We start from the raw sequence: 16,088 nt of genomic DNA on the forward strand, positions 1-16,088 counted from the left end.
TGAAAAAGCAAGAGAGTTCCAGAAAAACATCTATTTTTACTCTATTGACTATGCCTAAGCCTTTGACTGTGTGGATCACAAGAAACTGTAGAAAATTCTGAAAGAGATGTGAATACCAGACCACATGACATGCCTCATGAGAAACCTGTATGCAGATCAGGAAGTTAGAACAGTTAGAACTGGACATGGAACAACAGACTGGTTCCAAAGAGGAAAAGAGTACATCAAGGCTGTATATTGTCACCCTGCTTATTTAACTTATATGCAGAGTACATCGTAAGAAATGCTGGGCTGGAAGAAGCACAAGCTGGAATCAAGATTGCCGGGAGAAATATTAATAACCTCAGATATGTAGATGACACCACCCTTATGGCAGAAAGTGAAGAAGAACTAAAGAGCCTCTTGATGAAAGTGAAAGAGGAGAGTGAAAATGTTGGCGTAAAGCTCAACATTCAGAAAACTAAGATCATGGTATCCAGTCCCATCACTTCATGGCAAATACAGTGGCTGATTTTATTTTTCTGGGATCCAAAATCACTGCAGATGGTGATTGGAGCCATAAAATTAAAAGACACTCCTTGGAAGGAAAGTTATGACCAACCTAGACAGCAGATTAAAAAGCAGAGACATTACTTTGTCAACAAAGGTCTGTCTAGTCAAGGCTATGGTTTTTCCAGTGGTCATGTAGGGATGTGAGAATTGGACTATAAAGAAAGCTGAGTGCCAAAGAATTGATGCTTTTGAACTGTGGTGTTGGAGAAGACTCTTGAGAGTCCCTTGCACTGCAAGGAGGTCCAACCAGTCCATCCTAAAGGAGATCAGTCTTGGGTGTTCATTGGAAGGACTGATGTTGAAGCTGAAATGCCAATACTTTGGCAACCTGATGTGAAGAGCTTACTCATTTGAAAAGACCCTGATGCTGGGAAAGATTGAAGGCAGGAGGAGAAGGGGATGACAGAGGATGAGATGGTTGGATGGCTCACCGACTTAACGGACATGAGTTTGGGTAAACTCCGAGAGTTAGTAATTTACAGGGAGGCCTGGTGTGGTGCGGTTCATGGGGTCACAAAGAGTCGGACAGGACTGAGTGACTGAACTGAACCAAACTGAAGAAGGCTTTGTTTTTCTCTTTTAAGGTAATAGTGTTCTTGCACTATCTGTGGGTGGGGCCACTGCAGGCTGTCGCAGTGACTGCCCTGCTCTGGATGGAAATAGGAATATCATGTCTTGCCGGGATGGCGGTTCTGATTATTCTTCTGCTTTTGCAAAGCTGCTTTGGGAAGTTGTTTTCATCACTCCGGTAAGAGAAACACTTCTTTTAAAAATTGATAATATGTAATTGGTAACATCTATAGTCTGCTTGATGCTTTTGTTCAAAAACAAGACAAATGCCTTCTCTAGTCTCTTCTTTGTGTGAGTTGTAGACCCTACAGGCTTAGCCAGTGGAAGCTCCAGCCTTAAACTGAAGGCTGATCCTGAAACAGGAACAGGGAAGGCATTCACTGGGTCCTCTTGGCACTGTGTCTGAAAAAATAGAGTGTCCTTCAGCAGAATTTACCCATGTCCAAGTTATTTAAATATTGTTAAATAGTAATAATCTTGTAGCCCCATTTCTCACTGCATATATTTTTGTTATGCTTGTATTGGAGCCTTTCAAGTATTTATTCATGTTTCCATTGAGTTATAAGCACCCCCAGGGCCAGGCTGATCTTCACTGTGTCTTCATGAAGCCCCACAGTCACAGCAGCACATGTGATGGAAAAGTGGCTGGTGGTGAAGAGCCTTCTAGTTAGACTGAAGCAGGTCCCAGAGGGCTGGAGGTGGGTGGTTGTCAGGTGATGGAGATGTTGTGCTATTTGAAGGTCACTGAGTTCTTGTGTGTGTTGTGTGTGTGTAGTTCTGTGCTTGGTGTCTTTATTTGGAATTTCCTTTCCTGTCTTTGCTGGAGAGATAGATACTTCCTATCCTTCAAGGCCCTGTTCAAGTGCTACCAGATCTCTGAAGCTCTTCTTGTTCTCCTTTCTTGGTGGAATTAACAGTCCCATCTTTTCTGCTCCCCAGAACTTCTCTCCTATTTTATTACAGCACAGACTCTGTCTTCCTGGGTGTCTTTCTGCCTCTCTACCTGACCGTGACCTCTTTGAGCAGATGGTTTGTGTCTGACACATTTCAGGTCTTTCTTAGCCGATCCTGCACATTCTCAAGTTACTTCTTAAAATGGACTGAATGGTTGATTTCCTAGTTGAAGCCTTTTTCTCCATTTGTATTTTAAGTAGGACCTGCCTGTGTTCTAAGTGCAAAAGGGCTATAGAGAATAATTTTATTCCTAGCCCCGCCCCCATGCACACTCCTGCTGCTGCTGCTGCTGCTGCTGAGTAAAGTTGGGATGTGGTCACTGAGGCTCATCTCACGTCTGTCCCCTCAGGAGTAAGACCGCTGCTCTCACAGACAAGAGGATAAGGACCATGAGTGAAGTCATAACTGGCATCAGAACAATAAAAATGAATGCTTGGGAAAAGTCATTTATAGACCTTATTACCAGACTGAGAAGGTAAGTTTATATATATAGATGTCACTCCATATTTTCATGCTTTATTTCCTATTCTATTGGATATTTTAGATGTCTTGCCAAAGAAGTGCTTAAGTTCATCTTCACATTAAGGTGAACTTAAATGCTAACTATTCACTGCATCGCCTACATGTTACAAGAGGGTTAAGAATAGTAGAGATATCATTTAACCTGTTCTTTCATTTGCCATCTTTTCAAAGGAAAAATATATATATGCTTCTTACTTATATAGAAATGAAATTCTAAGAAGTTCTTAATACCTCAAATCCCAATAAGCAATGCTTTTAACATAGTATTTGAGACAATGACATTCAAACTAAAATTGTAATTTATGGTGATGGCTAATAACCAGGAAGATTATGGAGACTTGGTATACTTGTATTGAGCCGAACTGTATGAATCACTATTGTTCATTGTTGCTGTGCTTAGTCGCTCAATCAGATCTGATTCTTTGTGACCCCATGGACTGTAGCTCACCAGGCTTCTCTGGCCATGGGACTTCCCAGGCAGGAATACTGGAGTGGGTTGCCATTTCCTCCTCCAGAGGATCTTACAGACCCAGGGATTAAACCCGTGTCTCCTGCATTGGAGGTGGATTCTTTACCACCATGAAAGCTCATGAATCACTATTCATTTCAAATTGAGCTATGAAAATACTGTCCCTTTTTTTTGCTTCATGTTTTTAAACTGTTTCTCCATCTTTCATTTAAATATCTGGTGAGCATTTCTCTGACCCCACCTTGTCACCTCTCACTTTTCACCTTTGTGGAGCCCATCTTCCTTCTACTCTGGCCTCCAAGCCTGACTCCAGCTCATCTTCAGGGTCCACATGTGTGTGACTTGCCCTGACTCCACTGCTCCAAGTTACATATCCCAGCTCTGGGCTCCCTTGGGGGCTGTGATGACTGTCTCTGTCTGTTGTCTCCCAATTTTGTGGTTGCTAATTCTCTTCGCCCACAAGTTCATGAGCGCCTGGAGGGGAAAGGACATGTCTTTCTGTGAGGAGCCTGGCACCGACTTGTGATTATGAATGTTTGTTGAATGAATGATCAAACCCAGTATGATTGACCTGAAATGTTTGCAAGTGTGACATTAAGCCTCCTTTTACTTGAAAGAGTGAAGTGATGATGCAGTGTGTGGTCCTGGTGTTGGGCAGACCCCTGAGTGTGCACTATGCTAATGTCTCCATGATGTGATGGATGGTTTATCTCAATCTGTGTCCATTCCCTAGAAAGGGGCCACTTACACAGGGCACTGAATTTGTGTCTTGTATGCTGATGCTTCTTATAAAACCTTTGTCCTACTTTCTTTTTACAGTAAGGAAATTTCCAAGATTCTGAAAAGTTCCTACCTTAGGGGCATGAATTTGACATCATTTTTCACTGTGAGCAAAATTATGATTTTTGTCACCTTCATCACCAATGAGCTCCTTGACAACTGGATCACAGCCAGCCAAGTGTTTGTGGTGGTGACACTGTTCGAGGCTTTGCGGTTCTCGAGCACCCTCTACTTCCCCATGGCCATCAAGAAGGTGTCAGAGGCCGTTGTCAGCCTCCGAAGGATAAAGGTTTGGTGACAAATAATTTTTTTTCAGTTGTAGGTGGATTTTTTGTAAAATGCCTCCTTTTGTTTGGTATCACTATGTCCAGTTAAGTGATATTTAACTCTCTCAGTGCCAAAGCTCGCAATCTTTCCAGAATGTTATAGGTACTCCCTTTTCTTATTAGGTAGAGTGCATTACAGATATCATAAGACTGGTTCTCATGTAGGGGCAGTAGTATATGTAAGTAGCAGTAGCATAGGGCTCTAGTGTAGGATGTCTGCAGAGTGACTAAAGTGTCTAAAAGCAGGAGAAGCAAACAGAGTGCATCTCCTGTGCTGACTCCAGTGGCCAGGCAGTGACTGTGCACAGTCCCTGGGCCGGGAGGGGAGGAACTTGCTGAGAAGTCCTTGTTCCCTGAGGAGGAAGAGTGGCCTCAGATTCACTTAATTCTCTGTGTTCGAAATGAGTTCTTTCCTCCACAGATGTTTTGCTTGTTGGTGTCTGAGCCTCCCTTTTGTATCTGTCTTTTCATCCCTGGCCCCTTTTTATTTACTGCTTAATCCATTCTCTCTAGCTGCCTTCTTCTTTTTAAATTTGTAATTCCCACCACTATGTGAACTAAGAACTTCCAGATATACAAGCTGGATTTAGGAAAGGCAGAGGAACCAGAGATCAAAATGCCAGCATCCACTGGATCATAGAAAATGCAAGAGAATTCCAGAAAAAAAAACATCTACTTTTGCTTCATTGACTACACTAAAGTTTTTGACTGTGTGGATCACAACAAACTGTGGAAAATTATGAAAGAGATAGGAATATCAAACCACTTTACCTGCCTCCTGAGAAACCTGTATGCAGGTCAAGAAGCAACTGTTAGAACTGGACATGGAACAATGGACTAGTTCCAAATTGAGAAAGGAGTATGTCAAGGCTGTATATTGTCACCCTGCTTATTTAACTTATATGCAAAGTACATCATGTGAAATGCTGGCCAAAGGAGAATTAAAAAGCTGGCTTAAGACTCAACATTCAAAAAACTAAGATCATGGCCTCTCGTCCCATTGCTTCATGGCAATAAATGGGGAAACAGTGGCAGACTTAATTTTCTCGGGCTCCAAAATCACTGTAGACAGTGACTACAACCATGAAATTAAAAAATGCTTACTCCTTGGGAGAAAGGCTATGACAAATATAGACAGCATATTAAAAAGTAGAGACATTGCTTTATCGACAAAGGTCTATACAGTCAAAGCTATGGTTTTTCGACTCATTGTGTATGGATGTGAGAGTTGGGCCATAAAGCAGGCTGAGCATGGAAGAAATGATGCTTTGAATTTGTAGTGATGGAGAAGACTCTTGAGAGTCCCTTGGGCTGCAAAGAGTTCAAACCAGCTATTCCTAAAGGAAATCAACCATGAGTATTCACTGGAAGGACTGGTGCTGAAGGGTCAATACTTTCTTTGGCCACCTGATGCCAAGAGCAGACTCATTGGAAAAGACCCTGATACTGAGAAAGATTGAAGGCAGGAGGAGAAGAGTACAACAGAGGATGAGATGGTTAGATAGTGTCCCTGACTCAATCAACATGAATTTGAGCAAACTCTTGGAGATAGTGATGGACGGGGAGCCTGGAGTGCTATATTGTCCATGGGATTTCAAAGAGTCATACACAACTTAGTGACTGAACAGCAACAAATACACTATATTATATGATTATATTGATATATACCATGAGATGTAATAATAGTATATATTATTCCATATATTATTTAATAAGTTCTGATGTGAACTAATACTTTAAGTACAGTTAGCAAAACAGTATTTAGACTGTTCAAAGTTTGCAAATTCCAGGAAAGTGACTGTTTTTGTTTGTGCTTTCTTCCTGCAGTTTAACAATCTGCTTTTTTTCTCTTTTCTGTAGAATTTTTTATCACTTGATGAAATACCACAGCTCAACACTCAGCTGCCATCAGATGGTGAAATGATTGTGGACATGCAAGATTTCACTGCTTTTTGGGATGAGGTAACATATCTTTCTTTCCAAGGTCCTAACTGCTAACAGACAAGTGTGATATAGATTTACTGGAGAATTTTTAGATTGTACCATGGTGTAAAATGTGACTTGCTCATTAACTAAAAGTATGTTAAAATTTTTTTTTCAAAATTGGCACTAAGGTTTGTATCTAATAGAGATTAAGTATAAAATCAACCTAAAATGTTTGACATGTTGCTCTCACTCTCATTTTTAAGAGAGCTTTCAAAGTATTAGCACATTTTGAACTTAAAGTCCATATATTTGTAATGTTAGAATTTATGGAATTGGACAGACAAAATGCGGCAGTGTGGAATGGGTTAACTAACAAACACGCAACTGGTTGTTAAAGACACTTTGGGGAATCAACGTACATTTTTGCCTTGATTATCAGGCCACTGTATTATACATAGAGTGAGGCCATGATCTGGATGTTTGCTGTGGGGTAGGGTGGGGGCTCCTGCATCCTGAGCTTCTGGATACTTTGGTGGCAGCCGGGGCAGGAGGAGACAGCAGGTGGGCATAATGAGCACCAGTGATTCCCAGTTAAAGGACTGCACTGTATGACAAGCTGACAGGGAGAATTGGTGATTCCCAACACTTGGTTTATTTGTTAGGTTCAGGCAAACAGAAAAAAACAAGAAAAACAGGGTCTGGTCTCAAGAAGTTGTCAGCATCACACACCCATTGCGGCCCCTTTACCAACTGAAATGCTCCCCCTGCCCCCTGGTTCCCTGGTCCTCTGTGCACACCCTCCTCTATCAGTATGAATTAGTCAGTAAAACAGAACACCACAGTGAGAGAGGGAATTCCATTCAAGGAGTTAGTTACGGAGATGATAAAAGGGAGAAAAAAACAAAAAGGGCAAAATGGTGGTGTGTGAGACAACCCAGGGGTTATCAAAGGCATGAAGCTGTTCCTACTCCCAGGGCTGGAGGATCTCTGGAGGAGGTGCCTCCACCAAGAGGGTCCACCCTCCAGAGCAGAGCCCAGGAGTCCAGCAGCTGTCAGAGTCGGGACCACAGAGCACGTGTCAACTCTGTAGACTCGTCCTGTCTTTCATGCCTGTGACTCTGTGGTGCCACCTACATCGTGTTCACCTGCTTCTGACTTAGCACCTGCCGTCCCCATCGACAACCAATGGTTTGTTCCCAGATACATGAAACCACATCCCTGTACCTTCTGTACATGGAAACTCACACAGGGTACTTGACCTTCCCTGATGGTTTCTCCTGCCTTAATATAGTAGGTTTGCCTCCTGTTTGGTGTTTCTTGGCATAATGCTCTTGAAACATTTATAGAAAGCACCACTAAAATTCCATTATAAAGTCCACTCTATGTGAATGCTACCACATTCTTTGTATGAAACTTGTTAGCAGATTTCTTTAGTTCCCAGTAAACACGTAGATTTATTTTAAATCAGTTGGGTATATGATACAGATTGTTTTTGCAGTTTTTAATGAATGGAAATAAAAATATATAGAACAGTATCTACCTGTGCAACAAATGGCTGTAAGGTAGAATAAGGGATTTTAGTTGTACTACAGCCTATGTGAATAAATCAGATGAAAAATCTGAAAAGGTTTCTATATACCTTCTAGAGTAAAAAAAATCCAAATTGTTAATAACTCAATCAATGATTTTAATAAAAAATAATAATAACTTAAGATACTAAACTGCTAAAGGAAGAGGAGAAAAGGTTGTGAGTTCTGCGGTAAGGCTCTTCTTGTAAAATCTAACTAATTGCATATTATGATTCTGTTAGAGCAGTATTCAGAATTCCAGAGATGAGAGCCTTCATCAGCTACATTTTCACAAAAATAGCTACCATGTTAACATTAATGTGTGGCAAGGTTTCCTTGGAGAAGGAAATGGCAGCCCACTCCAGGATTCTTGCCTGGAGAATCCCATGGACAGAAGACCCTGGCAGGCTACAGCCCATAGGGTCACAGAGTCGGACATGCCTGAAGTGACTTAGCAAAGCAACACAAAGGTATTCCTATCTAGGTAAATGATAATTATGCTATTGCAGCTAATTTGTACCACTTTGGGAGAATGAAATTTCTAAATATTTTCAACTGAATCTTATCTTTTATGCTACTGCTAAGTCACTTCAGTCATGTCCGACTCTGTGCGACCCCATAGACGGCAGCTCACCAGGCACCCCCGTCCCTGGGATTGCACTCACTAAAAACTAACAGCCATGGTACCATAATAAAATTTTTTGTGAGGTACCTAGACTGTTACTACTGAGACACAAAAATGTGAGGTAAGCCTACCTTTTCCCAGAAACCTTTGAAGCCAGAGATATTAAACAATTAAGGCACTTGAAAACATTAGGGATATGCATAAACTTTCAAATAAAACAAACCATAGCTGTACTAGCAAGCAATGACGAAATAGTAAATCTTCATCTTATGAATGTTTAATTATCTAAATGTAAGGAATTCTGGCTTAAGAAATGGTCAAAAGCAAATTGTCATTTCTTACGGTAAAATATTGAAAACCAAGCGCTAAATTCAGCCACTATAGGATAAAGAAACTAAAACAAAAAGCCTTAAGAACCTGGAGACTTAGTGAGAAAAAGCTCATTTTAAACTGATTGAAGCCTCTGAACTAATCCTGTGTGTCAAAGGCAGGGAAGAAGGATCTCTCTAAACTTGTAAAAACTAGTGATTCATAAGGAAACTAAAGAAATGAGAGCATGCATGCTTATCAGACCACAGAAATAAAAACTGAGAAAGGATACAGAAGAAAGAAAAAGTGTGATCTGTTTACTCAGGGCAATCATCATTAAAATCTACAGTAATTTGATCAACTAAAATTTTTCTCTGAAATTATACTGCTCCCATTTCCTGTGTCAAAACTTAAAATGACTCTCTCATTAAAGATTTAGTAAATGATTCTAAAACAGCTTCCTTCTTGCCTCATAGAGGTTCAGTTCAGTTCAGTTCAGTCGCTCAGTCATGTCCGATTCTCTGCTACCCCATGAATCGCAGATGCCAGGCCTCCCTGTCCATCACCAACTCCTGGAGTTCACTCAGACTCACGTCCATCGAGTCAGTGATGCCATCCAGCCATCTCATCCTCTGTCATCCCCTTCTCCTCCTGCCCCTAATCCCTCCCAGCATCAGAGTCTTTTCCAATGAGTCAACTCTTCGCATGAGATGGCCAAAGTATTGGTTTCAGCTTCAACATCAGTCCTTCCAATGAACACCCATGGACTGATCTCATTTAGGATGGACTGGTTGGGTCTCCTTGCAGTCCAAGTCACTCTCAAGAGTCCTCTCCAACACCACAGTTCAAAAGCATCTATTCTTTGTTGCTCAGATTTCTTCACAGTCCAACTCTCACATCCATACATGAACAATGGAAAAACCATAGCCTTGACTAGACGAACCTTTGTTGGCAAAGTAATGTCTCTGCTTTTGAATATGCTATCTAGGTTGGTCATAACTTTCCTTCCAAGAAGTAAGCGTCTTTTAATTTCATGGCTGCAATCACCATCTGCAATGATTTTGGACCCCCCAAAAATAAAGTCTGACGCTGTTTCCACTGTTTCCCCATTCATTTTCCATGAAGTGATGGGCCCAGATGCCATGATCTTAGTTTTCTGAATGTTGAGTTTTAAGCCAACTTTTTCACTCTCCTTTTTCACTTTCATCAAGAGGCTATTTAGTTCCTCTTTACTTTCTGCCATAAGGGTGGTGTCATCTGCATATCTGAGGATATTGATATTTCTCCCGGCAATCTTGATTCCAGCTTGTGCTTCTTCCAGCCCAGCGTTTCTCGTGATGTACTGCATATAAGTTAAATAAGCAGGGTGACAATATACAGCCTTGATGTACTCCTTTTCCTATTTGGAACCAGTCTGTTGTTCCATGTCCAGTTCTAACTTGCTTCCTGACCTGCATACAGGTTTCTCAAGAGACAGGTCAGGTGGTCTGGTATTCCCATCTCTTTCAGAATTCTCCACAGTTTATAGTGAACCACACAGAAAAGGCTTTTGCATAGTCAATAAAGCAGAAATAGATGTTTTTCTGGAACCCTCTTGTTTTTCCTTTGATCCAGAGGATGTTGGCAATTTGGTCTCTGGTTCCTCTGCCTTTTCCAAAACCAGCTTGAACATTTGGAAGTTCATGGTTCATGTATTGCTGAAGCCTGGCTTGGAGATTTTTGAGCATTACTTTACTAGCATGTGAGATGAATGCAATTGTGTGGTAGTTTGAGCATTCTTTGGCATTGCCTTTCTTAGGAATTGGAATGAAAACTGACCTTTTCCAGTCCTGTGGCCATAGCTGAGTTTTCCAAATTTGCTGGCATATTGAGTGCAGCACTTTCACAGCATCACCTTTTAGGATTTGAAATAGCTCAACTCGAATTCCACCACTTCTGCTAGCTTTCTTTGTAGTGATGCTTCCTAAGGCCAACTTAACTTCACATTCCAGGATGTCTAGGTCTAGGTGAGTGTGAGTGATCACACCATCATGATTATCTGGGTTGTGAAGATCTTTTTTGTACAGTTCTTCTGTGTATTCTTGCCACCTCTTCTTAATATCTTCTGCTTCTGTTAGGTCCATACCATTTCTGTCCTTTATTGAGCCCATCTTTGCATGGAATGTTCCCTTGGTATCTCTAATTTTCTTAAGGAGATCTCTAGTGTTTCCCATTGTACTGTTTTCCTCTATTTCTTTGCATTGATCGCTGAGGAAGTCTTTCTTACCTCTCCTTGCTGTTCTTTGTAACACTGCATTCAAATGGGTATATCTGTCCTTTTCTCCTTTGCTTTTGGCTTCTCTCCTTTTCACAGCTATTTGTATGGCCTTTTCAGACAGCCATTTTGCTTTTTTTTTTTGCATTTCTTTTCCGTGGGGATGGTCTTGATCCCTGTCTCCTGTACAGTGTCACTAACCTCCGTCCATAGTTCATCACGCACTCTGTCTATCAGATGTAATGACAAAGCACTTCGGTATTCTTCCTTTGAGAACCCCATGAAGAGTATGAATAGGCAAAAATAGGACACTGAAAGATGAACTCCCCAGGTCGATAAGTGCCCAATATGCTACTGGAGATCAGTGGAGAAATAACTCCAGATAGAATGAAGGGATGGAACAAAAGCAAGCAAGCAAACAAACAAACAAAAAACACCCAGTTGTGGATGTGACTGGTGATAGAAGCAAGGTCAGATATTGTAAAGAGTAATATTACATAGGAACCTGGAATGTTAGGTCCATGCTGCTGCTGCTGCTAAGTCGCTTCAGTCATGTCTGACTCTGTGCGACCCCAGAGATGGCAGCCCACCAGGCTCCCCCGTCCCTGGGATTCTCCAGGCAAGAACACTGGAATGGGTTGCCATTTCCTTCTCCAATGCATGAAAGTGAAAAGTGAAAGTGAAGTCGCTCAGTCGTGTCCGACTCCTAGCGACCCCATGGACTGCAGCCTACCAGGCTCCTCCGTCCATGGGATTTTCCAGGCAAGAGAACTGGAGTGGGATGCCATTGCCTTCTCCAGTTAGGTCCATGAATCAAGGCAAATTGGAAGTTGTCAACAGGAGGTATCAAGAGTGAACACTGACATTCTAGGAATCAGCAAACTAAGATGGACTGGAATAGGTGAATTTAACTCAGATGACATCCTGGAATGTGAAGTTAAGTGGGCCTTAGGAAGCATCACTACGAACAAAGCTAGTGGAAGTGATGGAATTCCAGTTGAGCTATTTCAAATCCTAAAAGGTGATGCTGTGAAAGTGCAGCACTCAATATGCCAGCAAATTTGGAAAACTCAGCTGTGGCCACAGGACTGGAAAAGGTCAGTTTTCATTCACAATCTCAAAGAAAGGCAATGCCAAAGAATACTCAAACTACTGCACAATTGCAGTCATCTCACACGCTAGTAAAGTAATGCTCAAAATTCTCCAAGCCAGGCTTCAGCAATACATGAACCGTGAACTTCCATTGTTCAAGCTGGTTTTAGAAAAGGCAGAGGAACCAGAGATTAAATTGCCAACATCCTCTGGATCAAAGAAAAAAGCAAGACAGTTTCAGAAAAACATCGATTTCTGCTTTATTGACTATGCTAAAGTGTTTGACTGTGTGGATCACAACAAACTGTGGAAAATTCTGAAAGAGATGGGAATACCAGACCACCTGACCTGTCTCTTGAGAAACCTGTATGCAGGTCAGGAAGCAAGTTAGAACTGGACATGGAACAACAGACTGGTTCCAAATAGGAAAAGGAGTACATCAAGGCTGTATATTGTCATCCTGCTTATTTAACTTATATTCAGAGTACATTATGAAAAACGCTGGGCTGGAGGAAGCACAAGCTGGAATCAAGATTGCCGGGAGAAATATCAATATCCTCAGATATGCAGATGACATCACCCTTATGGCAGAAAGTGAAGAACTAAAGAGCCTCTTGATGAAAGTGAAAGAGGAGAGTGAAAAAGTTGGCTTAAAGCTCAACATTCAGAAAACTAAGATCTGGTCCCATCACTTTATGGGAAATGGATGGGGAAACAGTGGAAAAAGTGTCAGACTATTTATTTGGGCTCCAAAATCACTGCAGATGGTGATTGTAGCCATGAAATTAAAAGATGCTTACTCCTTGTAAGGAAAGTTATGACCAACCTAGACAGTATATTAAAAAGCAGAGACATTACTTTGCCAACAAAGGTTCATCTAGTCAAGGCTATGGTTTTTCCAGTAGTCATGTATGGATGTGAGAGTTGGAGTATAAAGAAATCTGACCACAGAAGAATTGATGCTTTTGAACTGTGGTGTTGAAGACTCTTGAGAGTCCCTTGGCCTGCAAGGAGATCCAACCAGTGTATCCTAAAGGAGATCATTCCTGAGTGTTCATTGGAAGGACTGATGTTGAAGCTGAAACTCCAATACTTTGGCCACCTGATGCAAAGAGCTGACTCATTTGAAATGACCCTGATGCTGGGAAAGATTGAGGGCAGGAGGAGAAGGGATGACAGAGGATGAGATGGCTGGATGGCATCACCAACTCGATGGACATGGGTTTGGGTAAACTCCGGAAGTTGGTGATGGACAGGGAGGGTTGGCGTGCTGCTGTTCATGGGGTCGAAAAGACCTGGACATGACTGAGCGACTGAACTGAACTGAGCTGATTAGAAAGAAAGTCACGCACCCAGGATAAGGACATTTCCTCGAAAGAAACCGGTTGCATCAAAGGCAGGCTTTGTCACAGGATGTGAGGTCGTAGATAGAGTGGTGTTAGTTGTAGCTGAGAGTAGCTGTAGTGGGAGCTGAAGTGGGGAAAGCAGCACTGTGGTTTTCATGGTGGTTGCTATGGTGTGTCAGCTGTGTTCACCACCTGGCAGTCACTAACGCTGAATTATCTGAACAGTAGCTTTTGCCTTTCATTCAATTCAAAAGCAGGTTGTATTAGCAGCCTTAGCATCTAAACAGGAGACACAGCTGTTGTCGTTTACCTAGATTTCTGGTGCTGGAGAGGTGACCCTGAGGAGTCACCGGCATTGGGGCTCTCGTGGTGGTGGTCAGTAAAGCTGGGTGTGTAGTTACATTCAGGGCCATGGTGGTGCCCTGAGCCGTGGTCATCACACAGACTATGGCCAGGCAGCCTGTGCCCAGAGCAGCAGGTGGGAGAGCCTGGACATCGTGTCCTCTATGCAGGTGTTCAAGTGGAACTGGGGCGCCCAATGCTATGTCTGTCCTTTTGTCCCCTACACACCCCCCCACATTGTGTACAGGTGTCCACTGAGTTTCTTTTGTACCAAACTATGCAGCATTTTCAAATGAACTATTTTGTTCTTTCAAGAGCTGAATATCATGTTCTCAGACTTCTTGCCCTTAGTACAGAACACCCTGTTCTGTTGTCCTGGCCTTGCCTATGGAAGGACTGTGCCCCTTGCTGGCATCATTAGTAATTAGGGGCTGTCATAGGTCATGGGTGAGAGAGCCCTTGAAAGGGGGAGAAGAACAGACATTGGGAGTTTTGGAGAGAAGCTGAGTCTGAATGAAGCCCCTGCTGGGTTGGGAGGCAGGAGATAGACGTGAGCTCTGTAACCTTCTCACTATACAGCCAGGTGGACAGGTGGGGAAGGTCTCAGCTTTAATATAAATGGCCCCAAGGACTTCGCTAGTGGTCCAGTGGTTAAGAATCCACCTTCCAATGCAGTAGACTCGGGTTCCACCCCTGGTTGAGGAACTAAGATCTCATAACGCTCTGGAGCAACTAAGCCCACACACCGCAACAAAGACCCAGTGCAGCCAAAATAAGAAAAAAAGCAAAATAAAGGTTCTGTGGGGGCCTCCAGATCTCATGGGACAGGGGTTTGGAACTTTATCTGCACGGAGTCGGGGCTCAGCTGATGGTGTTTTGTTGAGTCAGTGTCCCCTGAGCCTGGATAACCAGTGGGGGAGGGGACCCAGTGCCTCTGAGCTGTCGAGTGCTGCCCTCTTCTGGTCATCCTAGAGCAGTGCTGGATACTGAAGCCTGAACAGGGAGGGAACTCAGTGTCTGGCCCTGACCGTCTGAGGGGCTGTGATGGGAAGCTGATGTTTGTAGGTAGTTCACTATTTTGTAGTCATAACTGAGTGAAAAGTAGTAAAATAGGAATCCTAAGTTTCAGGCAGGAAGAAAGAAGTGGAGAAATTTAAAAAGCTTAAAAAATCTTTCTCATGTATTAAAATCTAGCTTTTTATTGATTTTTAATTCTTAAAATCTGGAGCAAGTTTTTTGGTGATGAAAAATCATTGTCAAATTTTTTTAGTATGTGAACATTTTTTAATCAGTTCAGTTCTTTCTAGGAAAAAAATTCAATTTGAAGATTATCCAGACTTTTACTTAATCATATGTAACCATTGTATGTATGTGTGTGTGTGTGTGTGTCTTTCTTAAACATAGCAGTTACTGAGAATTCTCTTAACATTTAGATATGTAAAGATGTACAGACACCCTAAGTCTTTCAGGAATATGACCTGTGATTGGCATGATGGTACTTTTCCTTATCTGTCATATTGGACTATGCACTGTCTTGTGTACATCCATGTTTTTTGTTTTCCTTGTACTAGAAGCACTTTATTGCTTCTATTTAGCCAGAATAGGTAATGCATATATCACATATAAAATTGAGGCTTTATCACTCTGACCCATGATGTCATAATTAATTTCTTTATTCTTCATTATTTTGTTGTTGGTGTTACATTAGAGCTCTTGTTAAATTAGAACTCTGACCATTACTTATAGGAGTTAATTTAGCATGAGTGACTTCATATAAAGTGCCCTTTTGCTTGCTGAGCATTATTGAGGTTTATTGTATATCAAATGAAAATGGAGAGATTAGTGATTTCAAATTATTTATTAAAAGACCAGGCATGCTAGGTACTTATGCTGCCACCTTGTGAAAATTAATGAGATAGACAGGTAAAACCAAAGCTTATGATGAAAACTTATAAATAATTAAAAACCTCCCTCTGAATATTCTAAGTACATTATATTAATAAGTTCATGTGCATCATGCAGTTTGCATTTCAGGCAGGCACCTTGTCATCTCTACTACTTAAATTCTGTAGGTGTCTAAAGCTGTGTCTATATGGAAATCTGATGAAATAAGGTATCTTCCTAAAGGCAATTATAGCTGCTTCAAACACCCAAAGAGGTAGGATTGGATGAAAAGGCCTCCAGGACACAGTATCTTAAAATAGGAAGGATAAAAATTGTGGGCTATATTAGCATGAAAGTGGAAGTTACTCAGTTATGTCTGACTCTTTGTGACCCCCTGGACTATACAGTCCATGAAATTCTCCAGGCCAGAATACTGGAGTGGGTAGCTATTCCCTTCTCCAGGGAATCTTCCAAACCCAGGTCTCCTACATTGCAGGCAGATTCTTTACCAGCTGAGCCACAGGGGAAGTCACCAGGGAAGATATATTAGCATATCAACGACTATTATA

At 41.8% G+C, this 16,088-nt stretch overlaps 1 protein-coding gene across 2 annotated transcripts in view; it reads left to right on the forward strand.

Annotated features, from left to right (window-relative positions):
* The window catches only part of LOC100847574 (ATP-binding cassette sub-family C member 4), a 227,330-nt gene that overhangs the window by 6,557 nt on the left and 204,685 nt on the right, over window positions 1–16,088 (forward strand). For both annotated transcript variants that reach the window (XM_059884455.1, XM_024989092.2), the window contains exons 3-6: window positions 1,137–1,300; window positions 2,426–2,551; window positions 3,887–4,136; window positions 6,034–6,135. In XM_059884455.1, coding sequence (XP_059740438.1) covers window positions 1,137–1,300; window positions 2,426–2,551; window positions 3,887–4,136; window positions 6,034–6,135 — 642 coding nt within the window. The remainder of the gene's footprint in view (window positions 1–1,136; window positions 1,301–2,425; window positions 2,552–3,886; window positions 4,137–6,033; window positions 6,136–16,088) is intronic.

This window comes from Bos taurus, unplaced genomic scaffold (genome assembly GCF_002263795.3).
Source record: "Bos taurus isolate L1 Dominette 01449 registration number 42190680 breed Hereford unplaced genomic scaffold, ARS-UCD2.0 Leftover_ScbfJmS_2057, whole genome shotgun sequence".
In the NCBI taxonomy this organism is placed as follows: domain Eukaryota; kingdom Metazoa; phylum Chordata; class Mammalia; order Artiodactyla; family Bovidae; genus Bos; species Bos taurus.